At 36.1% G+C, this 26,850-nt stretch overlaps 5 protein-coding genes across 6 annotated transcripts; 4 read left to right on the forward strand and 1 right to left on the reverse strand.

Moving 5' to 3' along the window:
- The first annotated feature begins 366 nt into the window (after positions 1-366).
- LOC121806748 (50S ribosomal protein L24, chloroplastic-like) lies at positions 367-2,369 on the forward strand. Its single transcript, XM_042206882.1, has 4 exons — positions 367-576; positions 1,134-1,172; positions 1,688-1,918; positions 2,010-2,369. The coding sequence occupies exons 1-4, from the start codon at positions 484-486 to the stop codon at positions 2,211-2,213; spliced, it is 567 nt and encodes a 188-aa protein (XP_042062816.1). The 5' UTR covers positions 367-483; the 3' UTR covers positions 2,214-2,369.
- Positions 2,370-2,720: 351 nt separating this feature from the next.
- LOC121806747 (formin-like protein 5) lies at positions 2,721-7,387 on the reverse strand. Its single transcript, XM_042206880.1, has 6 exons — positions 6,756-7,387; positions 6,225-6,687; positions 5,388-6,147; positions 5,105-5,301; positions 4,669-4,904; positions 2,721-4,351 (listed from the first exon to the last, which is right to left on the reverse strand). Exons 1-6 carry the CDS (start codon positions 6,918-6,920, stop codon positions 3,362-3,364), a joined length of 2,811 nt encoding a protein of 936 aa, XP_042062814.1. The 5' UTR covers positions 6,921-7,387; the 3' UTR covers positions 2,721-3,361.
- Positions 7,388-7,860: 473 nt separating this feature from the next.
- On the forward strand, positions 7,861-8,804 carry LOC121806667 (21.7 kDa class VI heat shock protein-like). Its single transcript, XM_042206785.1, has 2 exons — positions 7,861-8,289; positions 8,428-8,804. The coding sequence occupies exons 1-2, from the start codon at positions 8,022-8,024 to the stop codon at positions 8,679-8,681; spliced, it is 522 nt and encodes a 173-aa protein (XP_042062719.1). The 5' UTR covers positions 7,861-8,021; the 3' UTR covers positions 8,682-8,804.
- A 3,089-nt stretch (positions 8,805-11,893) lies between these two features.
- LOC121809745 (kinesin-like protein KIN-14N) lies at positions 11,894-17,601 on the forward strand. Of its 2 annotated transcripts, none has more exons than XM_042210520.1 (17): positions 11,894-12,298; positions 12,597-12,848; positions 12,971-13,115; positions 13,209-13,318; positions 13,401-13,520; positions 13,627-13,830; positions 14,627-14,836; positions 14,914-14,988; positions 15,114-15,260; positions 15,390-15,528; positions 15,645-15,754; positions 16,043-16,204; positions 16,288-16,499; positions 16,693-16,774; positions 16,841-16,945; positions 17,033-17,137; positions 17,246-17,399. In XM_042210520.1, exons 1-17 carry the CDS (start codon positions 12,254-12,256, stop codon positions 17,264-17,266), a joined length of 2,244 nt encoding a protein of 747 aa, XP_042066454.1. In that variant the 5' UTR covers positions 11,894-12,253; the 3' UTR covers positions 17,267-17,399. The 2 variants fall into 2 exon arrangements, with proteins under 2 accessions (XP_042066454.1, XP_042066453.1); XM_042210519.1 differs by having other exon boundaries at positions 11,895-12,298; positions 17,236-17,601.
- A 6,221-nt stretch (positions 17,602-23,822) lies between these two features.
- Positions 23,823-26,808, forward strand: LOC121807754 (transcription factor ILR3-like). Its single transcript, XM_042208063.1, has 5 exons — positions 23,823-24,030; positions 25,656-25,724; positions 25,865-25,942; positions 26,023-26,185; positions 26,289-26,808. The coding sequence occupies exons 1-5, from the start codon at positions 23,903-23,905 to the stop codon at positions 26,556-26,558; spliced, it is 708 nt and encodes a 235-aa protein (XP_042063997.1). The 5' UTR covers positions 23,823-23,902; the 3' UTR covers positions 26,559-26,808.
- Positions 26,809-26,850: the final 42 nt, after the last annotated feature.

Raw genomic sequence — 26,850 nt, forward strand, 5'->3', positions numbered from 1 at the left:
AAAGAGGTGTAGAAACTAGAAACGAGAAAGTGCAAGAAATATTATTTGAAATAAATTTTCTTTTTATAAAATGTGATCCACCATTACTTTTTTTTATTAGAATTGAGCATAATTAACTGAAATTGATTTGAATAAATACATTTTTGATATTTAGTGTAGTTTAAATTTTTTACTTTAAGTGGAGAGGTTATACTGGAAATAACTTTTTTTCCCATAAAATAAGATTCACTTATTAATTTTTAATGTAGTATGCAGATGTGACCAACTTGTTGAAACAAATGTATCTCAATAAAATGTTTAAGCAATGCGACTTTAATTTACATTTATCATCTATATTTAGGACATAGCACGACTCTTGAAGACTAGTTTTTAACTGTAGAAACCGGGCTGCAGAGGACTGGATAGAAAGGCGATTCTGGAACGTTATCTGGTTGCCATCTACCTCTCTCTCAAGTCACTCCGCCTCGTCAGAGAAATCCAACAATGGCCGCTCTTCAGAGCTCATTTACCTCGCTCAATCTCGGAACCAGTTCCTTCCTTGGAAAAAGCGTCGTTCCCTCCCTCCACCTGCCTCTTGTATGTTTTTTTAACCAACAATTATCTTCGTGAAATCATCACATAAATTACTTGAAATTCCAAATTTAATATGCTACAGCGAGAGGAGGTTTAACAGAACACGGAGTTATAATTACGCTGTGCTATTTCGTGTGTCGAAACCCTGGTTGACATATTTGAAGTCATGATGTGTTTATCCCCATTGTGAAATGGCTTATTTTCGCATATGATAAATAACTCTAGTGTTTATGAGCAATTGAAATTTGAGTGATGCCATCATTGCAGTAAAAAAGTAGTGGAATGTTGTAGAAGGTGAAGTGACTGATTACACTTCAGTATGCTTCTTTTAACGCATTAGGCTGCTTGTACTGGGTAGACATAAAAATTCTGAGGTTTCTTCGTTGCATAGGCAAACTCAGTAGGCTAAGATTCCAATGCACATATATGAAGCATGCTTTCTGAACTAGTGGAGTTGTTTTTGGTGCAACGTGTGAGGTTTCCCGCGACATTAGAAGCCTTGAAAGTTGAAACAATATGCATCTTTGGTTTATTGCAATAACTCGTGCTTCTGTGTGCAGGTTAAGTTAACAGAGCAGCCGATTTCAATTGTCGCCAAGGTTGGTTGAGTTTGATCATTTTACACATCATTTGCTCTTAGTAGGAGAAAAACATATCTGGCTTATCTGCACCTGCTTATTTAATTTTTGTTATGCTTCCTGAATTCAAAATCAAACAAAAATATCTATCCGTTTCCTCTTGAGCTACATTGTTAGATAAGTTTATCATAGTCTCCCCATGCATGACATGCATATTTAGTATAGACCGATGAAGCTTCTTTTTTATAGGTAGTCTAGGAATGGACAGGAACAATTCTTGCTTCCAGTAGTTCTCCTTTAAAGAAGTATTTCATTCGTTCTATTAAAGTATGTCTTGATTATTTTTAAGAATTACCTTTTGGTTCTTTGCTATTTGCTTGACTGCTTCCTGCATTTAAACAGTTGCACTTCTACTATGCCTGCTATTTCAACAGTTTTGCTGTGTAATACATCTCTGAACATTCCACATTTCTGAATTTTATCTTCAAAGTTGCAACCGAAGCTCCTTACTAACTAAATTGATATCTCACCAACAGCTTAAACGATGGGAGAGGAAAGAGTGCAAACCGAACAGTTTACCGGTGCTACATAAAATGCACGTTAAACTCGGAGATACTGTAAAAGTCATATCTGGAAAGGACAAAGGTAAAGTCGGCGAGGTTAGCAAAATTATCACGCATAACAGCAGCATTGTGATTAAAGATATTAACTTGAAAACAAAGCATGTTAAGAGCAAGGGAGAGGATGAACCTGGGCAGATAATCAAGGTTATTTCTCTTCCCAACGTGGAGCTTGGGAGTGAAGGCTGAGTGAAGTCATTGCACTTATTAACATGTTTGATGTTTTATCTATATTCAGATTGAAGCCCCTATTCACAGCTCAAATGTTATGCTTTATTCGAAAGAGAAGGAGGTGGTGAGCAGGGTTGGTCATAAAACCTTGGATAACGGTAAACGTGTTCGTTACCTAATAAAGACTGGAGAAATCATTGACAGTGCAGAGAACTGGAAGAGAGTGGCTAAAGAAAAAGAGAAAGCAACAGAATTAGCTGCTGCCTCTTAGGAGACCAGGTTCTGTAAATCCATTCGATATATCCCAGCAATGTAACAATCTAGGATCTATGATTTGGACTCCATTTATTCTCTGACTTACATTCAAAGGGCACACTTTTGCTACTTCTCAAATCCTGATATGATAAAATTTTGTTGGATGTGCATAGCCATATCTCTTTCAGTAATTTATGGAACTCTTGCATTCTCATTTGTTGGTATCATGGAGGAAGGTGCTACTGATCAACTATATAAATTGCAAAAGGTTAAGCTTAGGAGTTGCATAAGAAGCAGTTTAAGATGATTATTCAACTAATTTACCTGGAAAAAACATATACGTGTAGTCTGCTGCCTAGTCACGTGTTGTCTTCGAAGATTTTGCATCTAAGTTTTTTTGGCAGGTTTTCTTTTACTCTCTTCTTTTTCATCCCCTTTAGAGATTAGGGAGGCAACTGGAAGAATTTTCTGTTGAGTTGTTAGCTAGATTTTATTTGGGTCATATGTAGGTTTTGTGGTAGTGGGATATAACTAGGTCTCAAATTCTTGCTAAAATGCTCAATTTTATTACATTTGGCGTTTAGAAGTTACATTGTGGAATTCAAGCTTATGAAACTTTAAAGTTTCCATATGATTAATTGGAATGAATGCACAAAATCACTTTCACATGCTAAGAAGAAAAGAGAATAATGGAATACATAAAACAAGGTACGTCACACGGCAGCGATGATTTGAAATTTGAATCATATCTGTACATTAACAAAAGAGCTATCTATTTCTAGTAATCTAATGGAAGCCCTGCAAGAAACAACATAAAGCTACAAGATTATACAAACCCAAGTGGGAAGATAATACAAAGTTTTCCTACACATTCCAAAATCATCAATGCCCAATTATCACCCTAATCAAAGAAGATATGCTACCACTTTCTCTTAGACATCAACTTGTATACCAGTGAAGAGGTTGCATGGCTTCCTTACACTTGCTTCTTTTTTTTTTCTGATTTAAGTAACATCAGCCCTTGTCCTCGTCGTTTCGTCTCAACTATCCGGAAGACCCTCCTTCACAGTTGATGCACTAGTAAGGCTCTCTTCTTTTGTAGTTGATGTGTTTGCCGTATCCTCTTCTTTAGAACTCGAATCCTCTGAACTATCAGGATGCGTATTAGGTACGACTGGGACTGGAGGTGTTGATTTTTGAGGTGACAACTGGATCATCTTTGGTAGTTGATGTATCCTCCTCTGAACTTGAATTGTCTGACTCATCTGAATCATCTGAGCTATCCGGGCTAGCCGCACCTCCACTAGCTACGGCCGCTGGGGGGAGCTGAACCGGAGGCGCAGCAACTGTATCCTCTTTCAGAGCCGATGTATTAGGCTTCTCATCTTTAGGCTTTTCCTCTTCTTTAGGCTTCACCTCTTTCGGCTTTTGCTCCTTTGGCTTTGCTGGTGTGGTTTTAACTTCAAGGCATACCTTATCTAGTATCACAAGGAAATCGCGAACGACTGAGAATAATCGCAATCCTTCATCAACCCTACCTGAAGATCCATGAAAGTAATCCGCAGTGCTCTTGATGAGCGTGGTTATTCGTTTCTCTTCCTCTAGCAACCACCTGACATTAGCCTCAGAATTCTCCACAAAACTCCTCAATGTGGCTTCAAACCCCCTGTCTTCTCCCTCTATCGTCTTCATCTCTGTGTTGAGGAAATCCCGCGCTTTCACAAGTGCATAACCGAGCCTTCCCACTGTCCCAGTTAAGTTATCAATTTCTAAAACTGCAGCTCTTTTCACAACCTCGAGATCATTTCCAAGACGCGAGACGGCCTGAAGACCGAGGCTCCTTAAATTATCATCTGTATCTAGGATAGGACCGTTGTCAAGATCTTCAGACACAACGCTGGACATGCTTCGCATCTCGTGTTGTGCTCGAGCAGCTCTTATGCCTTCCCCTCGGATTATTTCTTGAACGACAAAGTGCAGCAACGTGGTTTTTCCGTCTAATCCTTTCACATCCGATAACTTTAGAAGCGTGTCGAGCTTAAATGCTTGTGCACCACCACGAAACGTGCCACTGTTCATGCGATTACCAGTTTTCAGAACTGCTTCAAGAAGTTTGAGAAACAATCTGTTTTTATGCAGTTCAGTGCATGCAGCCTGCAAAATGTGGAGAAATCATACAATTTTGGACACTTAACTGATTATAGTGTATTCATCTGAATTAGGCTTTCTTAATCCCTAGTTAGAGTTTATTAATCACAATTAGGATTTAGTTAGGCGGGTGAATAGAAGTGTGCCTTTATATTTATGAGTTCATCAACCTAACTAAAAGACCAGTTTTTACCAATGGAGTCGAAAATCATCATTCAGTCTTCCCTGGTTATTGCTCACTAGCTTACATAATACGAGAAAATATATTGATCCCGTAATTTCAACGTCCATAGATGACGAGCAACAATATATCAGTAGCTTACCTCCAAAACCTTAAAAGAATCTTTTAGTGTGGCCGACTCCTCCTCAAGGACGCCCATGAAAGAAAGACATTCTAGCCTCTTATACGCGTATGGAATATCAACTATGACCTTTAGAAAGCGTTCTGCAGGACCTAACAGGGTCAAGTCACCCGTGAAGAGTCGCAGTTTTAGTTCTTCTTCAGAAGTAGGCGCCATCTTTAACAATGTCAGAATAAGTTCTGCAGGAAGCTCGTTACCTACATAATTCGAAACAAGGAGATCAATGAGGAATAACAATCTCTAGATAGTTTATCACAAGCTCGGTACCTACATAATAATCTTTTTTTCCATTTATTACTCTTTATATCTTTCATTTAGAGATTCCCATTTTGTAATTGCTACCTCTCATTGAAATGCCATTTTGCAAATTAACAGAGACAAGGGGAGGCAAAACAACCTTCTTCGAGTGCATCACGGACTTCATCTGTAGTCACGCATAATGCCTTAAGCATAATCGACAGATTCTGTGCCTTCTTGGCATCAACTATTTGAATGAACTTAGGAGCCTCTTGGGAAGCATCTTTCTTTGTCGGAAGCTTGTTATTACTAGCTGGGGCATATCCAAATAGGGTTTCGATCATCTCTTCATTGAACCTGTTGAGACGTCATTATATGTCAAACGACAAGTTCACGGAAAAGTACTTAAACAAGCATTTAAATGGCTGAAAAACAAAACTTACTGGAAGGATCCGCCTTTGAGCTGATTCCAAACCATTGAATCATCAGCACTGGTATTCACCTTGTCCCAGAAGAAAGGTTTCAGCTTCATCATAGAACCATTGACATCAATATTTCCCGTGGAGGAGCTCGGTGCATGTTGTGCACCCCTAGGAGGCCTCACGCCAGGAGGCCGTGGAGCACCTCCAACACCTGGAGGCGGTGGGGGTCCACCACCCCCCCTGGGGCCAGGTGGTGGTGGAGGTCCTGGAGGACGTGGACCACCGGGAGCTCTAGGAGGTGGGGGTGCCCCAGGAGCATTCATGGGAGGTGGGGGTGCTGGAGCCATTGGAGCTAGTGGACTCGGTGTACTGAGAGCTGCAGTTGGCGGCTGGGGAGGAGCCGAGCTAACTGGAGGAGGAGGGTTGACAGGGGTTATTCTTCCAGGAGGCGGCTTAAGAGGTGGAAATGCAGGTGTCCCCGTCTCTCCAGGCGATGCCTGAGCAGCATCGTCTGCAGAGATTCCAAGCAGATTCTCTTTTTTGGAGCTGCTCAGAGTGATTGAGTTACTCTGAGTAAGTGCATCATTCAGAGAACATGCTTCGTCCAACTCCAAAGATAAGTTTCCGCTGCTACTACTATGGTTCAGATCGCCCAAAGACCGCGATTCTAAGTGTAAGGTCCCGCTACTTTTGGTATTCCCCAAGCTGCTGCTGAAAGACTGACTATCGAGCTTTTCTTCATTTGATGATGTTCCTAATGTCAATGACTTCCCCGAGGAGGCTAAAGCATTGAGGAAATAAAGATGGCTGAGAAGGGAAGCGTAAAGATGAGTTATGACAAGAAAAAGCATTATATACCAATAGATGTGTCGCTTAAGGCTAAGCTGAGGAGAGCTCTCTCATCGGTTCGACCAGCTGCAAAGCTACCCCCGCAGCAGAAATAAAACAGCAGAATAGAAACAATAAAGGTCAGGGACGCAGTGACACCGACAGCAAGCATGATGGTTGGGACTGGATCGGCTGATTCACTGGATTTCTCAGCTAACTCACGCCGTCTGGGAGAAGATGGTAAAGTTTTCAAATCCTTCTTCTCTCCTGTGACAGGAAGCACTAGGTTTTTATCCCGTATACAATCTGCAAGGATTTTCTTAACCTGAGGGCACATGACATTGCGAGCATCCAGCGTCTTTACTCTGGACGACCCACCATAAAGCTCCTCACGACGAAACGACCTCTCCTTTGTGAAACATAACTCAATATCCTGCAAGGTTTTCTTCCCATTTGATAGCTCGTTCTTGCAGTCACTCCGTAGTGATTCAGCCTGCAGCAAGAAAGTCCTTTGGATGAGGATCATTTGATAAACGAGAGAGTTAAATTAGAGGTGAGTACCATCTCTTGATTGATCTCCCCTGCGTCCATCAAAGATGAAAGTAAGGTTTCTTGGTCCTTGCTCTCCACACCCATCGCCGATGTAATCGAAAGCACAAGCACAAGCACAAACACAAACGCCATATATATAAAACCTCCTCTTATAATTATCATTTGAAACCTCATATTCCCTCTTCTGCAAAATGCTTCTCATTGCATTACACCAATTTCAGATCTGCGATTAACCACATTTCGATCAAGAACGAAATTTTAATCCTTTTCACCAAGAATCTAGGCTGCCCAGAACCGAAATTATCAACAATCTTGATTCTGACTTGCACAAAATGTGGTAATTTCCGAGCAAATGCTCAAGTTTGCCTGAAGCAAAAGGAAAAACTCCAAGAAACAGGGCGATTAAATAGGCCCAGAATAATGAAAAGGAAACTATTGAAACATTAACATTTACGAATTGATGAAGAAAAGAAGAGATGCTTTCCCTGTGCGTGGAAAGGCGTCAGACGAAATCTGACCAAAATGTTTGTTGGTGTTTTTCTTGTTTTTTTGGTGCACGAAATTTTGTTGCTGTTTTTAGACTCGGCACTGCACCCTTCCTTATGTATTTGTGTCATTTTTTAGCGCGAATATGAAATCATTGCCAGATTATCGATTTACTCTTTCAAAATGAATTGAATACGTGATGGAAATACCTCTTTCTTTTATATCTATCCAAATGTTTTTAAAAGGAAATTATTACAAAGTTTATATACGCATTTTTACACACGGTTATGCTGATGCACACATATGGATATGGTTTATAGTAGACCGTGATATGACTAAAATTATTTATAACACGAGTTATTAGTTAAAAATGAAATCCAATAGAATACAACCATCAAAATTTTATCATTATTAACTTTTATGTTGGGTAGAGTTCATCCCTTGATTAAATTAATTACTCCTATTCTATTCAACTCAAAAAGTAAAATTAATATTAGAAAATATACGTCTACCGTCAAAAAATAAGAAAGCTAATTCAAAATTAAATATCAAGCTACTTAATAAAAATATAAAATATAAATCAGAGTTATAATCAATGGAACAGTTGTTAAGGAGCAAGCATTAATCATCTTCAACTAGAACATGCTTTTTGTGAAAAGCAAAATATTCGATGTCGATCGCCACAAACTTTGACAGATTCCCACGGAATTGATTCTCTGCTTTATAATGCAGCTAAATTCACAGGTGTAGCCAAGTTTCCATCGTTTCCCCATTTAGACACGACCTTAGATGAGTAGCAAACAAATCGAGATCCAATTCGAAGACCCCAACCCCCACAAATGGTGCCAACCGCTGAAAGAAGATGTGTTCGCAGCCCCAACTACGCACAAACCAGGATCGCTCTTCAGCCCTTCGCTATTCGGTAAATTCTTCGATCCATCAGACGCCTTTCCTCTATGGGAGTTCCAATCCGACGAGGTGCTGCCGAATTCCGCTCACCGCAGCGTCGATTGGTGCCAAACTCATACTGATTTTATCCTCAAAGCAGATCTCTCTGGTCAGTTTCCATTAAACCATGTTTCCTCTCATTTTCACCATCATGTTGTTACTTTTTGCCCTAATTTTGAGTCCGATTTTCCCTAATTATTGTGAAAATTAGTATAGGTGTGTATTCTGAAGAGAATTGTGTGATTAGGTAATAGGCATAGCAGTGTTGAAGTTGCAGTGGAAAATGGGAAGATTATGGAGATAAGTGGGCAACAAAAGGAGAGTAAGAATAGGAAGTGGAAAAGCAGCCAGTGGTGGGAGCATGGGTATGTTAGGAGGATTGAATTGCCTGAGAATGCAGATTGGAGGAAAACTGAAGCTTATATCAACAATGATTCTTCTCTGTTAGAGATCAGAATCCCCAAACTTCCTACAGATTCTGATGCACCAAAAGGAAGTTAATTTAACATATCATCTGCTGCAGGAAATTATCTCTCTCTTTTATTTCATGAAAAATCTCTACAAGTGAATATGAATATTGAATACAGATAATAATCTTTGTAGTGAGCTGCTACTTCGTGTTTATACTGAGTCTTTTTGTATAGTATAGTATAGTATAGTGTATCCATTATCGAAAGCCCACGTTTTTTTAAAATGGAAGCCCATGCTAGTAGGTTGGGTTGGCCGGATTGGGTTATTCTGAAGTTATAGTCTAAATTTCGATAGGTAGTAAAGTTTGAACTTGAGCATAAAAATTTAATGTCCCACATCCAATTTATGGGCAACGAAATTTAACATAGGTATCACTGGAAGTTGATTTTCTTAGTACATGAATCGAGTTTAAAATAGGCTCAAACATGGCCATTGCCTGAATTAGACTCAAATTCTGACCCATGTACAGTCATACAGAACAATAACTACAATAAAATAGGCTCTTAAAAGTTTGGTTAGTAAGCCCACCACAACAAACGGGGCAAAAAAAAGCTTTTAAATAACGGGCCCAAAAGGCAACTCAATGTTTGTTTTTAAGTAGCTAGGTTTCAACCTTTTCCATCTTTCTTCATAATAAATTATAGTGGTACACAATTATGAATATTTTCAATATGTGAATACTAAGTTTAGAATCCATTTTTTAAATAGAAATGACTAATTTACCGTGTACAAATTCATTGTGGAAATGTATGACTTGTAAAATTGGAATTTTCGCCCTTTGAACAAAGACCAAGAATTCATTTAACACTTAGTATGATCTAAAAATTAGAAATAATTACTCATTAATTTTTATTTTAGAAAAATTCCTCTCTATATAGATATGATATCTCTAAAAAGTTGTTGAATCATACATAGTTCGATAAGTGCAAACCAGTTTATTCTAGTCAATGAGCTGTGCATCTAGCCAACTGTGTAATAATGTTAGGTTTATTGCAATCACTAACAACAATAAATTATGAATACAATGCATTCGTTGGTCAGATAGAAAAAGGTAAGTTTAATTTACAATATACACAATTAGAGTTTAAAACACGCAAAATTTTCTAACAATTAAGATTCTTTGGGATACCGGATACTATTGGTCAATATTTGGATCCAATTACCTAAACATATAGAATATTTTTACAAATACAAACAAAATTATTGATATAAAAATATATACCTCAACATGATTTCAACCGTGGACCGTGTTTATCAATGAAATTACTATCGATCAACTTAATATTAATAGTACCCCCTCGTTAAATATATTCCAATATTCCGATGTTGCATGAGTGAGAATTCCATTATACATGATTTAATTTTATATAGTTAGAAAATCCCCCCAAAAAAGTAAGTATTAGAAACTCATTTAGCCAGAAAAGGGCAATGAGTGAGCATCAATAAGCAGTGGAGTGTGTGAGTTGGAAAGTTATATCTTAATTCCCATGAAAGTAATGCACAAGCTGAGAGGCGTAAGTGCGTTTGTAAAGAAGAAGCATCCATCCATCAGTTTTTCAATAAAGTTGAAAATAAAGAGCATCAACAAACCAAATAGATAGATGAACAACTCTCTCTTACCTTATTAATTCATTAATTAAATTAATTATTCTGTGTTTGTGTCACAAGTTTCCACTCGTGAAAAAAAAGGTCGAAAGTGAAAATTCTTGTCACCCTCTTCAAGCAAGGGGAAGTGCAAGGCTTGATGAAATCATTGAAACGATACGATTTTGCAATTTGGAAATTGTCTTCGATTCAGTAAATATGCTACCAGTGTTATTATTCATTTTATGCAAGTGATTTTGTATCAGAAAATATTATTTTTTTTAGACAAATAAATATAAATTTAAAAGTTATGTCATATTTTTTTCTTTCTATTAAGCTGGCATGAGAGGGGATTGAAGAAGATGTAATCATGGTCTTTCAACTCACATACATAAAAAATATAATAAAATTACTCCTAATTAATTTGCTTTTGTGTTAAACTATCGGGAGAACAAACTATTTATTCTACTAAAAATATAGTAGTACACCTTCATTAAGAAGCTATTTATGATTAGTATGATAATGAGCTAATGCGATCGGGTGATATTTCGATGTCGCATGTTTGCTTATATAAACGATATTGCAACATTGTGTTGCTTTCATACCTTGTTTGCTTATATAAATGATATTGCAACATTGTGTTGCTTTCATACCTTGTAATAAAGAGGTTGTTTATCATGGGTACATGTTGTGATATCAGAACTTTATATCTAAGCATGTACGCATATATTATAATGCACACCGTGATTAAAGAAGAAGAAGAAGAAGAAGAAATTACTATAAATCGGGTTGGCGAAGATATCTCCAGACTTGTCAAGCCCAACCGATGCACCTAACTCCACACACTAATTATTGTCACTAATTCAGAAATACCTATGCTATCGTAATGTCTCGCGATCCGTTACCCACGAGCAACTCCAACAAAAGATCTAATCCAATACATTTGGGAAAAGCGGGCTACAACAACTAGTGATTTAATTTTGTATTATGCATTTTATCGTTTTAATTATGTAATCTACAACTTATAATAAAATATACTCCATACCGTACTTATTAGGATTTTAATTAAATTGGTCTAAATAAATTACAAGATACTTCATAAGAAATTGATACATATAAAAACAATGATGTAACGCTCTTGAATAGAGTAGTGAAAATATAAATTTAAGATAATGTCTCGCGATCCCGTTTCCCCGGTCGATGTTGGCCATATGTGTTGTGGATCGACAGGAAAGTCTGAGTTGAGATCAAGATCAAGCCTGTCAAAATCATAAGATCTTGTTGTGAAATGAGAACCTGATGATTGCGGCCCGATTGTAGATAATATTTTTCTAAAAGTCACTTTATTCTTTTTCACATTCATAATTAAATATGCAGGGAGTATAATTTATTTATTTATAAAAACAAATTAAATTTATTTACTTAAGTTAATAAAATAACATTTGAAAGTAAAAAAATATTACTGATATAGTAAAATCCGAGCCAGTTTGATTAACAAATGGGTAAAAACTGTATTGATTGTAAAAATTTAACATTTATAATTCGAAATTTCGATTTTATGGCTTCGGAGCCCATGGGTATTTTCGTCAAGTCAAATTTACAACGGATCTCTGAGCATACCACTATTCAAATGACGCTTACTCTTCTCTCTCTCTCTACACGGATCTGCATTCAATTCTTCCTCAGTTAACCTTCACATGACATCTCAACATATTTACCAGTTTATTACTCAACCAGTGACAATACCCAAATTTTCCTCCAATTTTTATAATCTAAAGCTTCAGAAAACGAATCAAGAACTTTCACTGCCAAAATTCTGTAGTTCGACATTCCAATTCCTCCTTTTGAGTTTTAAACCTTTTCAATTCTGATCCCTGCAATTCAAAGCAATAATGAATTTCATGCCGTAGCTTCCATTGCAATAAACCACGGTCCCACCAGCAAATTAAACCGTCCGCCTCTCGCTATCTCCTCTCTCTCTCTCACACACACAACCTCTACATACGCTCTTCATTCAAATGGTTTCCAAGAACCAGAACAAGGCTCCTTCCAGTCCTTCAAAAGTGAGTTTCTCTTCCATTAATGTAAATCTCTTTTAAAATTTTCAAATTCGTAGGTTTTCCCCTTTTATTGTTGTTGTTGTTGCTGCTTAATTTCTCGATTTTCTACATTTCTGCATATTTTGTTTCTATATAAATTCCGTAACTCTCTTCGCAATTTTTGAGGGAGGAATTTTGTGGGATTATTTTGTTCTGTTCTTGCTGTTGTGGTTTTGTTTTTGTAATTTTAAGTTTTTCTCTAGTCATAACTTAAACGATTTTTCGGTTTAATGTTATTGTTGGGTGCTTATGGTTTATGCAGAGAAAAAGTAGTAGTATCGATGAGGTTTCCATAGATAAGAGGAGAGGGATTGCAAGCACAAAAATGGCACCTAACACTGGAACACGAACTCAAACTCGTCAAGCATTTTCAGTGGTAAATGGGGGACAAGATCTACCACCACTTAGTGGGCCGCCAAGCAATTTTGGTTCTGATTGTGGTGCAATTGATTTCACAAAAGATGATGTCGATGCATTACTCAACGAGAAGTTGAAGAAAAATTTGAACTACAGGGTACGTTGCAGTGGAGATTTCAGTTATTAAGTAGTACTGTAGTATATGTTTTACTCTTGGCAATGAGTTCTGTTATACAAAGTTTCATGCTTGAATAATGATGTGTTACTCTTGTGTTGCAGGAGAAGAATGACAAAATGATAGATTTCATCAAAAGACTTAAGCAATGTATCAAATGGTTTCTGCAGCTTGAAGCAAACTATGTTGAGGAGCAGGAAAAAATTAGACAACTGTTGGAATTGGCAGAAAAGAAGTGCAATGATACGGGTATGTTGGTTCTTTGTCTCATCAACATCGTTCTGTTCTTACTTCAGAACTTATAAATGAAGTCCCAAAATTTACATAATTGTCTCTTTCCAGAGTCGATGATGAAGGCCAAGGAAGATGAATTGAATTCTATTATTATGGAATTGAGGAAAAATTTGGAAGCATTGCAGTCAAAGTTTGCAAAGGAGGAAGTTGACAGAGTGGTACGAGCCTTGACATACGATAAAGCTATTATTGGTTTTGTTTTTTGGATTGTCATACTTAACTGTAAAATGAATCTACTAGGAAGCATTAGATTCTTTGGCTAGAGAAAGAGACTTGAGATTGGCCGCAGAGAAATTACAAGCTTCGCTTTCTGAAGATCTCAGGCGAAGTCAATTGGATAATGCTAGTGCTAACCAGAAGGTAAGTAGTTAATGCTTGTAAATTGAAGTATGATTTCAGAATTGATTTCATCTTAGTGTAACTGTGTAACACTAAAAATTGTCATCACGTGTACTTCCTTCTGCAGATTCAGTCACTTAATGATACATACAGGCGGTTACAAGAGTTCAATACCAGTCTGCATCAATGGAATACTAGGCTTCAATCAGATCTTGAAGCAACAAATACTACGCTCAAACGTGTTCAGGAAGAAAAGGCAGCCGTTGTGGAAAACCTAAGCATTTTGAGGGGGAACTTTACTTCTCTGCAAGAGCAACTTAATTTGTCACGAGTAAGGTTTTTTTGGGGGGGATTGTGCTCTTGTTCTTATTTTCATTAGATCTGTTCTTTTCATCTGATATGAAATGCTTAGGAAATTCATCATGTTCCTAATATAAAGAAGTGGAGTTTAATTGCTTTAAGGAAAGGCCCAGTTACTCTTAGATGTATGTATTAGGGTAGTGGAAGATTGGTCTGAAGCATTGCAGTTCATAATAGCCTGTGGGTGGCTTTTGGTGTTTACCATACTTTGCCACTTTCACGACAATGTGGTCTGTGGATGGGTTTTTTAGGGATATTTGATGGCCACCTCTATCATACACTAGAAAAGATGATATGTGATTTACCTATGTATATTGGTTGGTCTGTCACATTAGGTTATTACATGTTGTGCTTTATTGCTGAAGTATCCTTTTTGGCCACCCTCAAAGAATTTAGTACTAGTGTAATAGTGTTTATTATAATTTTATTTTTTGCTATTTTTTGCATGGTTTCCAAGCTAGGTTTACTTCCATCTGTACATCTTAGAGCTAATTCCATTTTTTAGTTTAGTTTGTTGCCTTTAGTAGCCTCACATGAGAATGCCAAATGCACAAATAGTCATGTAGAACATTTTTTACTTGAGACTGCATATAGTGATAGCACTTGTAACACATCCTACTTCATTGAACTTATTGTTATCACTTGCTCAATTGGTTTGTGAACTGTTACTCAAAATATCTTCTGGTTGCCAATCACAAGAACACTAATTAATAGCAATTGATCGAACATTATTTGAAAACGGCCCATTTCATACTTGATTTTCAAAGGCATCCCAAGATGAGGCAATCAAGCAGAAAGAAGCACTAGGCAGTGAAGCTTCACGCTTGAGAGGTAATCTGCAACAAATGAGGGAGGACCGTGATCGAAAGTTGGCACAAGTTGAAGGGTTACAATCTGAAGTTTCAAAATACAAGGATTTTACTGGAAAGTACACAGCAGATTTGGAGACTATGAGCACTAAAACAGTGAAACTGGAGGTTTGCTTTTCAATTGATGTTTCTGGGTGAAGGCTTGACATTTTTTTGCTTATTGGATACATTAATTTTTTTTTCAGTCAACATGCTCGGATCAAAGTGAGCAAATAAGAAGATTACATGAACAACTTGCTTCCGCGCAACAGAAATTGCAGGTTGTTGATTTGGCCTTGCTTTGTAACCTATACCAAGACCTTTATAATACATTCATAATGAACTTCATTTAACAGAAATACCTATGTTTTTGTTTAATCCCGCCATTTCCTTTTTTCCTCTCTAGCTTTCTGATCTATCAGCCATGGAAACAAGATCCGAATTTGAGGTGAACAAGGCAATGATTCTTGAGTTGAAAAGTCGTCTAGCTGATGCAGATTTAAAGATTGTCGAGGGAGAAAATGTTCGCAAGAAATTGCATAACACTATTCTGGTACCTAGTTTATACAAAAACTATGTGATGCTATATAACTACTTTGGTATTTAACATTTAAGATTTTTTCTTTTTCAAATATTTATTTTTTCGGATATTCTAGTCTAATTAGAATCCTTGTTAATGCAGGAGTTGAAAGGGAATATTCGTGTATTTTGTAGAGTGAGACCCCTGCTTTCTGATGATGGGGTTGGAAATGATGTAAAAGTTGTTTCATTCCCAACATCAATGGAGGCGCAGGGTCGAGGAATTGATTTGAGCCAAAATGGTATGCCCATTTTCCTAAATCTTTGTAATATGTAATATATTCTTACTTCTTAGTATATTAATAGTTCTCATATCAATATTCTCCTCTCAATTTTCTATGTTTTGTTTTCCTGCAAGGGCAAAAGCATTCTTTCACTTTTGACAAAGTATTCGTGCCTGATAACTCACAAGAAGATGTTTTTGTCGAGATATCACAGCTTGTTCAAAGTGCACTTGATGGATATAAGGTAATACTGTTTCTACCGAACTCAAGAATCATTTGGTCTTAAATTTATTGATACCTAATACTAGAGTTATGGTTATCACTGATGAACTGATAAGAAAACTCTAACAACTTATTAGTAAGTTTGAACAGTCACTGATTTGAATGTCATAATTTGATAGTTTTATTAGGACTCTGGACTCATCAAAAGGAACTATACTCACATCATGAAACTTCATTTGCCTAAATGATGGAAGTTGCACATAAATGCTCATTCACAACCTCTTATTAATTTGATTGTGCTTCATATCAGGTCTGCATATTTGCCTATGGGCAAACAGGGTCTGGTAAGACGTATACAATGATGGGTAATCCAGGATTACTAGATCAGAAAGGTTTAATTCCACGATCATTAGAGCAAGTATTTCAAACAAAACAAATGCTTGAAGCCCAAGGGTGGAAGTATGAGATGCAGGTGTGGACGAAACTGTGGTTTTTCATTTATGTCTTCCAAAGAATATATATATACATTTTGGCTAAAAAATTTTACATGGTCAGGTGTCAATGCTTGAAATATACAATGAAGCAATACGTGACCTGTTATCAGCAAACAAATCAACCTTTGATGCATCACGAGTAGAAACTGCTGCGAAGCAATATACTATCAAGCACGATGCAAATGGCAACACCTATGTCTCTGATCTTACAATTGTTGATGTCCGTAGTAGCAGGGAAGTTTCCTATCTCCTAGAACGGGCAGCACAGAGCAGGTAAAAAACAAATGCATGTTTATTATCTCCCTATTTTCTTCCTTTTTCCTTTTGAAAGCTATATGATTGTTTTTGGTTGCTATATGACTGCATAAAAGCATTTACTTTAAAGCTATATGATTGTTTTTGGTTGCAAATTTTTTAACCAAGATATTGATCATGTCATACTTGCATCCTGAACTTATCTCTTTAGGTCTGTTGGCAAGACCCAAATGAATGAACAGTCTTCAAGGAGCCATTTTGTCTTTACCCTAAGAATAGTCGGTGTGAATGAGGTATTACTAATTGTTGCCATTTATTCCTTTTTGCAAGTTGCTGATACGTATTATTGTGTGGTGTAGAGCACTGATCAGCAAGTCCAAGGTGTGCTGAATCTAATTGACCTTGCTGGTAGTGAGCGTCTTTCCAAGAGTGGATCGACTGGGGATCGTCTTAAAGAAACTCAGGTATCAGAAGCAAGAGTTGCCTTTCACTTATTCTTGAAAAGTTTCTTGCACTATCTGACTGACTCTTTGCTATCAACAATCGATCAGGCCATCAATAAAAGTTTATCATCACTAAGTGATGTCATTTTTGCCTTGGCCAAGAAAGAGGAGCATGTTCCGTTTAGGAACTCCAAGCTCACTTATCTTCTCCAGGTAATTCTTTAGCTTTGCAGCGTGACAATTATTTAAAGCATTTTTGCCATTTATTAAACACTTGGAACTTTTGATGTTGTTCATCTCATCATATACAGCCTTGCTTAGGCGGGGATTCGAAGACTCTGATGTTTGTGAATGTTTCACCGGATCCTGCATCTGTTGGCGAATCACTTTGTTCGCTACGGTTTGCTGCAAGGGTGAATGCTTGCGAGATTGGCATCCCAAGACGTCAAGCCAATCTAAGATCGTCAGATTCTCGATTGAGCATTGGTTGACTGACTACATTTTAGATTTAGGAAAATGTGTTTGTTTTGAAATCTAACTGCATTTGCAGCTGCCTGTAGTTTGTAAGGTTGAGGTGAATGGCTGGCTATATAGGAGGGATAATATACAAATATGGCAGATGTAATTGAAACCTCTAATTATCATTTACTACTAGTAAGCATTATTAGATTCAAATATGGTATTCATCATTCCATGTCATATTAATTTTTAAAAAATCGTGTCGGACTTTGTATTCTATAAGTAATCAAGTGAATGTCTATCTATATCACAAATTGGGGTATTTCCTATTGATTTGTGTTCGTTCATGTTCAATCTTGTGATGGAATATTGATTATTATCCGCCAATGGGATCTCGACACCTCAGCATCCACACCAACACAATGTCCTCGTTCGTTCATATATATATAGGATTGCATTCAATGTCGAATTAATTTTTGGGACTGAACCAGAGACCAAATCTCATCCACCCATTATTTTAATCTCATGGTTATATTTAATATACCCAAGTTCGTTTTTTATATTCAATAAAATTGGAAGAAGGGTTGATTAGGAATTCCAATGTTATTGCAGTTACTATATTAACAATTTAACATAATTTACGCCACTCAATTATGGAAACAATCTTCATGATCTTTTTTTTTTCACCCAGCGTAATATCTTTATGGTATTCTTATGCAAATCAATTTCAGAAATAATTTTCTCAATTACGTTGTGATATACAATGATCTGCTTGTAATTCTCAATTTCATAGCTCGTTCTCCATGGAGGATCCAACCATCCCAATAGAAATAGATGTTTCTCCTATGACGTGACGTCAATGGATGATATAAACAGCCCCACCCCTTAATAGAACAAAAATGGAGAATTTAACCACCACCACGATGATTCTCGACGAACATCAACGGAGGATTTAACCATTTCCACGCCCTCTTCAAACGAATCTCATGGAATAATAATAATATATCAGTAACATAGACTCCAGTTGGATCGTTGTTTGATTCAGAGTCGGAATCATCACAACAAGACCTTCATCCATCTAAAGGCTAATGCCCTATCATCACAACAAGTACACGATTTAGTTCAATATTAACCAATCGTGTGGAATAATTCTCGTGGAGTAATTATCTTACGTAATGAACTATATTCGTTATTAAAATGAAATAATTCATATGAATAATCCATTTCTAGTTAAACGTGTTTGATTAACTCGCGTACAATGAAACTACATAATGAACTAAATGAATGTTAGTGATGAACCAATTATCTCCTTTTAATGAAGCAATATAATTCATTTTCCTTGCTTGCGATTCTCTAAGTATGCTTCTGCTGCTTTTGGAGAAGTCATGTTGTACGTGCAACATGAACACAACCTATTGTCATATTTCACATAATTAAAAATAGGGCATTCAATATATACATTTAGTTCATTTTTAAAGGAAAATAGTTCATCCCAATTAAAAATTAAACAAATATCATTACAAATTAAAATAGTGTCGTGAGACAACAAAATAGTTCATCCGTGGCCTTAGTTCATTCACATTGTCAAACATGATATCCAATATATGCATCAGTTCACTATTAAAGTAATACATTTCATCCCATTTATCAAATGAACACAAGTTGCTGGTATATTTTACAGAATTAAAAACATGGCATTCAAGTTATACATTCTATTCATTTTTAAAGTAATACGATTCATCCAAATAAAAAAATGAACATAGATCATTACAAAATTAAAATGGTGCATTGGGACATCAAAATAGTTCTTCATTCGCGTTGGCAAACTTGACAACCAAACCAAAAATCATTACATAATTATCCGACCTCAACTTCTCACAAACTCTTTCTTCTTCCTCTTTGACACCTATTATTTTTGTGAAAATTTTATTCACATCGAATGGACCAATTCGAATAAAAATGAAGTGAAGCATCGGCCTTCATCATCTCTGTATTTCAAAACAAAAGCATGATGTTCGCCAACAATTTCAAATATTTTAACGATTCAAAACAGAAAATGCATTATGTAAATATAACATTTCAATACTTCGACCGGTGTTAAGGAGACGCGCTTTTAGATCAGTTTGCGTTTTTTCTGCATTTCGATCGTTAAAGTTCTTCATTACAATCCCACAAAGTAAATAAAATGTTAAGAAAATTCTGAGTTCAATTTTTAGTCTACCTGGTCCAATATGTTTTAATATTCCCCCGCCAACATCTTCTCTGGTTCCTCCAACATCACCGTTCCCAGCACCAATTGTAGTGTTCATAGTTTCTACCTCAACTGTAGCTAAAAAAAGGGGAACACGAAATTAAACCTAAACCTACTTCATTTGCATCATACAAAGCTTACTTTAGTAGATAAATAAAATAGTTCATTCTATGATGAACTAGGTTCAGCTAAAGAGTAAACCGTGTGTACACACCACAATTCATTTAGACTCTGTCACACCAAAATTAAAAGCATACAAAACTTGCTTCATTACATAGATAATATAGTTCATTTTAGAGAAGTGTACACACCAAAATTTCCAGAACACACAGAAGTGGAACACAAAATTATCATAATTCTGCCGGAACGAAGTTACCGTAATTCAGCCCGAAAATGACCTAAATATGGAAGAAAGGACTACATATTATGATGTTATAACTTCATCTTATAATGTTATAATTTCATCCAAAAAAATTAACACAATTTGAAATGAACCAAATATGAAACAAATCACTTCATCTTATAATGTAACGAGTTCATCTTATACTTTTACTACTTCATCATACAATGAAATAACTTCATATTCTAATTAGAACCTTCCCAAAAAAAATTCAAATTTAAAACGAAACAAATTTGAATCAAAACACTTCATCTACTAATGCAATAACTTCGTCTTATGTCGTAGGCATTTCATCTTATACTGAAATCACTCATACCTCTTGAATAGCTTCCATGAAATCCAAAAATCAGAATCAAAACAGTAAAATAAAAGTAGACATCAATTGAACCATCTTAGAATGCAATCCAAAGCCAACAATTGATTAATCTTACTACTCATTTCCTCAAACACGCGCAGCAATCTCCGGTGTGGCCTACTAGATTGCCCACTCCCAACCTTTGCACTAAAAGTAGTTGTTTTACCTGTGTTCAATAATTTCATTACAAAAACATTTCTACACTTCACCAGAGACCGAATTCTAACTACAGAACCATCTTTACAAATGAAAAAAGCAAAAAAAAAACAATTCAGAACTCACCACAAAATACACTACAAAATGAATCGAAATTAGAAATTAAAGTATGGAATCACTTCATCTTATTATCACATTGCTTCATCTTATAATGTAATAACTTCACCGGAGAAATGAAAACATTTTGTTTAAATGAACCAAATTTACACAATCCAAAACAAATAACTTCATCTTCTAACAAAATTTCTTCATCCTTTTACGCAATGATTTCATCTTATACTGTCATCAATTCACAGTATACAACAAAAATGAACCAATTTTGAACCATCAAACAAATCGAAACTAATATCTTGAAGATCCCGAATATATCCGAAACTGAGAACCAAAATGGTAAACAAATGAAGCAAAAACAGAATTATAACCCTCTCAATTACAAAAACAGGGACCCAAATTTAAAACGAAAATTGGGTTAACTCACCACAAGTTTCTGATTCATTCGACGGAGATTTTGATCTCGATTTGCCTTTCTGAGACATCAAATAAACCTTGAAATTTAGAATTCTTTTTCACAGGCATTGTGAAACTCGCACGGCGTTCGTGATGAAGTATCGTCCATGGATGAAAACCCTGCCACCAGGTGTGAAGTTGGAGAAGAAGGCGGAAAGAGATGAATATGTGAATGGGCAAGTAGTCGATTAGTGTAAAAGAAATAACCCCCGATTATTTACTCCCAAATCTTACTGACATACCTTATAGAATTTCAGTTGACCTAATGTATTATGACTAAATAGCCCCTCGGATGAAATAAATTGCTCATAAGATGAATGACAGAAATTATTTGTACAATATCACATCTCATCCATCAAAAATTAGATCCAAATGCCATATTTTAGTCTCTAGTTCTACACTAAAGGGGTGTTGTGCATATAATGGGACTATATATATATATATATATATATATATATATATATATATATATATATATATATAGGGGAGCGTTATTCACCTTTTCACATCTTAGATCATTTTTCCTTCTTAATATTACGCGTTAGATCTAAGGCATCAACGGATCAGATTGATTCTATAAAACTGGTTCCGTGTTGCATTATAGAAGGTGGTTGTATGCATTACATGGTTATTATTGACATTTGACGGAAAAGTAACTGTCACATTTTGGTATCTGCGAATAATGCACCACATGGTCACGAGTAATGCATATAATTGACTATATAATGCACAATATGTGAACTGCAATGCATACGAATAAGATGTACCATGTTATGATGTTTGGACACACGTTTCTTGTTTCCCCTAAGGGTTTAATAAGCTTAGGGGCTAGGGTATAGTACGTAGACACGTATATAATATTCACATGGTAACGAGTAATGGATATAATTGACTATATAATGCACAATTTGTGAACTGCAATGCATACGAACAAGATGTGTTGTGTTATGATGTTTGACACACGTTTCTTGTTTCCCCTAAGGGTTTAATAAGCTTAGGGGCTAGGGTATAGTACGTACGCATTAATAACAAATTATAAAACGATACGAATAATTCACCAAATTGTCACCGAGTAATGGATGTTATTAACTATATAATGCACAATATGTGAACTGCAATGCATACGAATAAGATGTACCATGTTATGATGTTTGACACACGTTTCTTGTTTCCCCTAAGGGTTTAATAAGCTTAGGGGCTAGGGTATAGTACGTAGACATTACTAACAAATTGTTGTTATTGGAATATACGTATGTGCATTATTTGGTTTAGGTAGTGCATTATGTAGCTGTTAATTGTCATTATCTCAGTATATTATGCATTATTAGAGGTATTGTGTATATGGGTTAATCAACAGATTGAAGATTACATACGTGCATTTAGTAATGTCTACGTACTATACCCTAGCCCCTAAGCTTATTAAACCCTTAGGGGAAACAAGAAACGTGTGTCAAACATCATAACATGATACATCTTATTCGTATGTATTGCAGTTCACATATTGTGCATTATATAGTTAATAACATCCATTACTCGTGACAATTTGGTGAATTATTCGTATCGTTTTATAATTTGTTATTAATGCGTACGTACTATACCCTAGCCCCTAAGCTTATTAAACCCTTAGGGGAAACAAGAAACGTGTGTCAAACATCATAACACAGCACATCTTGTTCGTATGCATTGCAGTTCACAAATTGTGCATTATATAGTCAAATATATCCATTACTCGTTACCATGTGAAGATTACATACATGTCTACGTACTATACCCTAGCCCCTAAGCTTATTAAACCCTTAGGGGAAACAAGAAACGTGTGTCAAACATCATAACACAACACATCTTGTTCGTATGCATTGCAGTTCACATATTTTGCATTATATAGGCAATTATATGCATTACTCGTGACCATGTGGTGCATTATTCGTAGCGGTTTCCAGCCATTATTAGATTACTATTGTACCCTCATAATGCACAAAATATGACAAATAATGCAACACGAGATTAATTACTCAATGTTGATCTTGACCGTCCATTTCTCTAATCTAATGGCTGATATTAAGAAGGAAAAAAGAGGAAATATAGGAAAAGGAAATGAATACATCCCTATATATATATATATATATATGGTTTTAATCTATGCAAAACTAGATTTAAATACAGAAATGCAGAACAATATCATGCATAGGGCATGTTTAGGTCATTGTTAGTTTATGTTTAGGTCATACTAACAAAGCATGACCTAAAATGATCTTAATATGACATTAAACTCAAATCTTATAATATGACCTAAAACTGCTTAATTATGACCTTCCGTATTTTTGATTAATTATTGACCATTAGATCATCTAATTCTAGGGCCAAGATTTGGGCTGCATTTCTGGATTTAAACACATACTTGTTTTGATCATCTCCCTATATATATATATATATATATGTGTGGGGATGTATTCATTTTCTTTTTGTATTTTTTGTTCTTTGTTCTTTTTAATCTCTGCTCCACGATTTTGTCATCCGACGGTTAGATTGGTGCCACGTGTCATTTAATAATGCAGATTTTCAGTTGAATAATGCACACCGACTAATAATGCACCATTATTGTGTAATAATGCAGATTTTCAGTTGAATGATGCACACCGATTAATAATGCATCATTATAGTGTAATATAAGAAGACTCCTTTTTATATAAATATAAATAAAATGCCCATTTAGCCATTTCAACACACGTGATTCTTCTCCGTTTCCGAAGACTCCTTTTCTCCTCCTCAATTTGATCTTCCGTTTCCGACATGGTTTCGCCTGAGAACACGAATTGGCTCTACGATTATGGATTCGAGGATATCACTGCTAATTTCGCCGCTCCCAATTCCGGATTTTCTTGGCCGGTTCAACCCCTCTCTGCCTCCACCAATGCCAGGTGCTGTTTCACAACTTCTTTTTCACTCCTATTTTCAGATTCTTCTAAATTTCTGATGTTTTTCTTGGTCTGAAATTACGTTCGGCTTCCTTTTCTTTTCCTGGCTCCTGTAATTTGTTGGGATAAGATTTTTAATTTTGTTATTTATACCTCTTTTATTTCTTTTTTCTCCATTAATAAGTTTAGCGGTTGCTATATCCAAGCCCAATATTTGAGGCTGGTATCGATTTTGTTGATTTTTGGAGTGGATTCTCGTGTCCCCTCTGACAAAGTCTTCCCATTTCACCGCACATGCAGAAATGACATTATGGGGCCCACTGTAATATTTTTCACGATCACGGATTCAAAACTACTGCATCTTCTACTAATTGCATACACCAATTAAGGAAAAAAGAACGGGTTGAATTGAAATTTGAGGTTGGTGGTAGCATTGTTTCTTCTACTTTCTGGCCATTCACTGCTATTCGAAGAGTTATCCAATTTACCAAACTGTAATAAATTGGGTTCTGTAATTTGAAACGGTGAATTGCAACAATTGGTTGTTTATTGGGAAGCTCTTGGACGTTTATCTTTAAGAGGTGCTCAGTGTGTACTTTTTGGGTTAACTCTACCTACTGGCCAGCTGTGCCTAGACTACTTCTTTCTATGTTTCCCAAATCATGGATTTAAGGACGTTCTCTTGATTGAGTGAATTTATTTACTTATTATACAGAATTTTGTAGTGTTATTGATAATTGTTAGAATAGATGATTTGCTTTGCATTGTTAGCTAATGCATTTGTTTTATTAGATAGAGAAACTTACCATAGACAGGGACTAATTTTGGTGGATGGACCAACATGAAAAAACATGATATTTTTTGTTGATGGAGGGAGTATAATATTAGTTCACTTGAACTTTTGTCTTGACTTCTATTGGAGTATTGTCCTTCTAAACATGAATTAAGTTGGGATTTTGAGGGCATAGGAATCACTGTGGAAATGACTTCACCATGGTTTATGATTTTACGTTCATGCTATGCAAATACTGGGTGTGTTTGTTTCTCTCTCGCTTGAAGAGCCAACTGCATTGCTTGAGAATTGTTTCCTCTTTGTGTGTTTGTCCCATTTTTTCTTTTATCTACTTCTAGTATTGCTAAGTTTCATCATAGAAAATTCAACCAAGTCATTTATTCAAGTTCAAGAATATTGTTTCTACAATGTTCTGTAATATGTCAATGAGTTTAGGTACATACTGTTGTTGGTTCCTAAGGATCTTGTTTGTTTGCTGCAGCTTTATACTAATTTCTTAGCTTGCTTTTGTATGAATGGTCCTTATAGAAGTTCTGATGGTTCAATACAATTATGGAAATGTGATCTTCTTTTGTTTCTGCAAATCAACTGCCAAAATGAAATTGAAATAATTAACGCAGAGTACTTACTGAACGGATAATTGTTTAGGGTATGAGTTGAAAGGTATTTTTTATAGAAGTTTACTTTATAGACCTGTTTATTTAATGTCAAGGGAACTTATTTTTTGTGTTTGTGGATGTTTGTCTCTCTTTATACATTATTATTTGCTTAAGACGTGTGGCTTACACTGCTTATTTGTTACTGATTTATTATGGCACTTTTTATTCATTCATAGTGTTGAAATTGATGGATCATTTGGAGAATCTGACTCACAGAAGGATAAGGAAACCGAGACCAGAAAAAGGTATAAAGCTCTCCTTGGACTGAGATTGATTGGTCTGAATTTTTGCCAAACTTTTGCATCTATTTGAATTTCACGAACATGTACTGTACGAGATGAACTAATTCTTCCAATACACTAACATTTTAGTATATTTTTCACAGAGCTAGAACTGAGACATGTGTTATATCAAGCTCCAAAGCATGTAGGGAGAAACAACGAAGGGACAGGCTAAATGACAAGTAATTGTATACATTTGTTTGACCATGATGTTTCTCCTTGTGGATTTTTTTCTCTAGTAACTTTGGTGCCCATTCTCTAGGTTCATGGAATTAGGTGCTCTTCTTGAGCCAGGGCGGCCTCCTAAAACTGATAAAGCGGTCATCTTGATCGATGCTGTCCGAATGGTAACTCAGTTAAGAAGTGAAGCTCAGAAGCTGAAAGACTCAAATTCGAATCTACAGGAGAAGATCAAGGAGCTCAAAGTAAGGCACCTTTTTTCAGTATTTGATTGTATCTGAACAATTTATTTTTTTTGGATATGGTTAATCATGTTGCTCATAATATACTATTCCATGATGTTTATAGACCGAGAAGAATGAGCTTCGTGATGAAAAGCAAAGGTTAAAGGCGGAGAAGGAGAAGCTGGAGCAGCAACTTAAGACAATGAGTGCTCCCCAACCTGGCTTTTTGCCAGCTACCCCAAGCATCCCACCCGCATTCGCTGCACAAAATCAAGCTGGTGGTAACAAGCTGGTGCCGATCATCAGCTACCCTGGTGTCGCCATGTGGCAGTTCATGCCACCAGCAGTCGTTGATACTTCTCAGGATCATGTGCTGCGGCCACCGGTTGCCTAAGAGGACGGTTGAACCCCTCTGTTGACATTCTTATTGTGGTTAAACTGTTTTCATGTGCTTGACTATTACTTTTTGTTGAACCTGTCTAACTTGGATAATGTTGGACTAGAGATTGTGGTTTGTCAAACTCTTTTTTTTTATCAGAGTGAAGTTATTGCTTCTCCTGATGCTGTAAATCTGTATAGATTTTGTATGCGTAGTTTGAAAAACAAGTATGTTCTGAAGTCAAATATCCGATTGACACGTGGCATGCTATATCATTTTTAATTTCCATTCTACTATTTTTTTGTTT

This window comes from Salvia splendens, chromosome 6 (assembly GCF_004379255.2).
Source record: "Salvia splendens isolate huo1 chromosome 6, SspV2, whole genome shotgun sequence".
Lineage (NCBI taxonomy): Eukaryota > Viridiplantae > Streptophyta > Magnoliopsida > Lamiales > Lamiaceae > Salvia > Salvia splendens.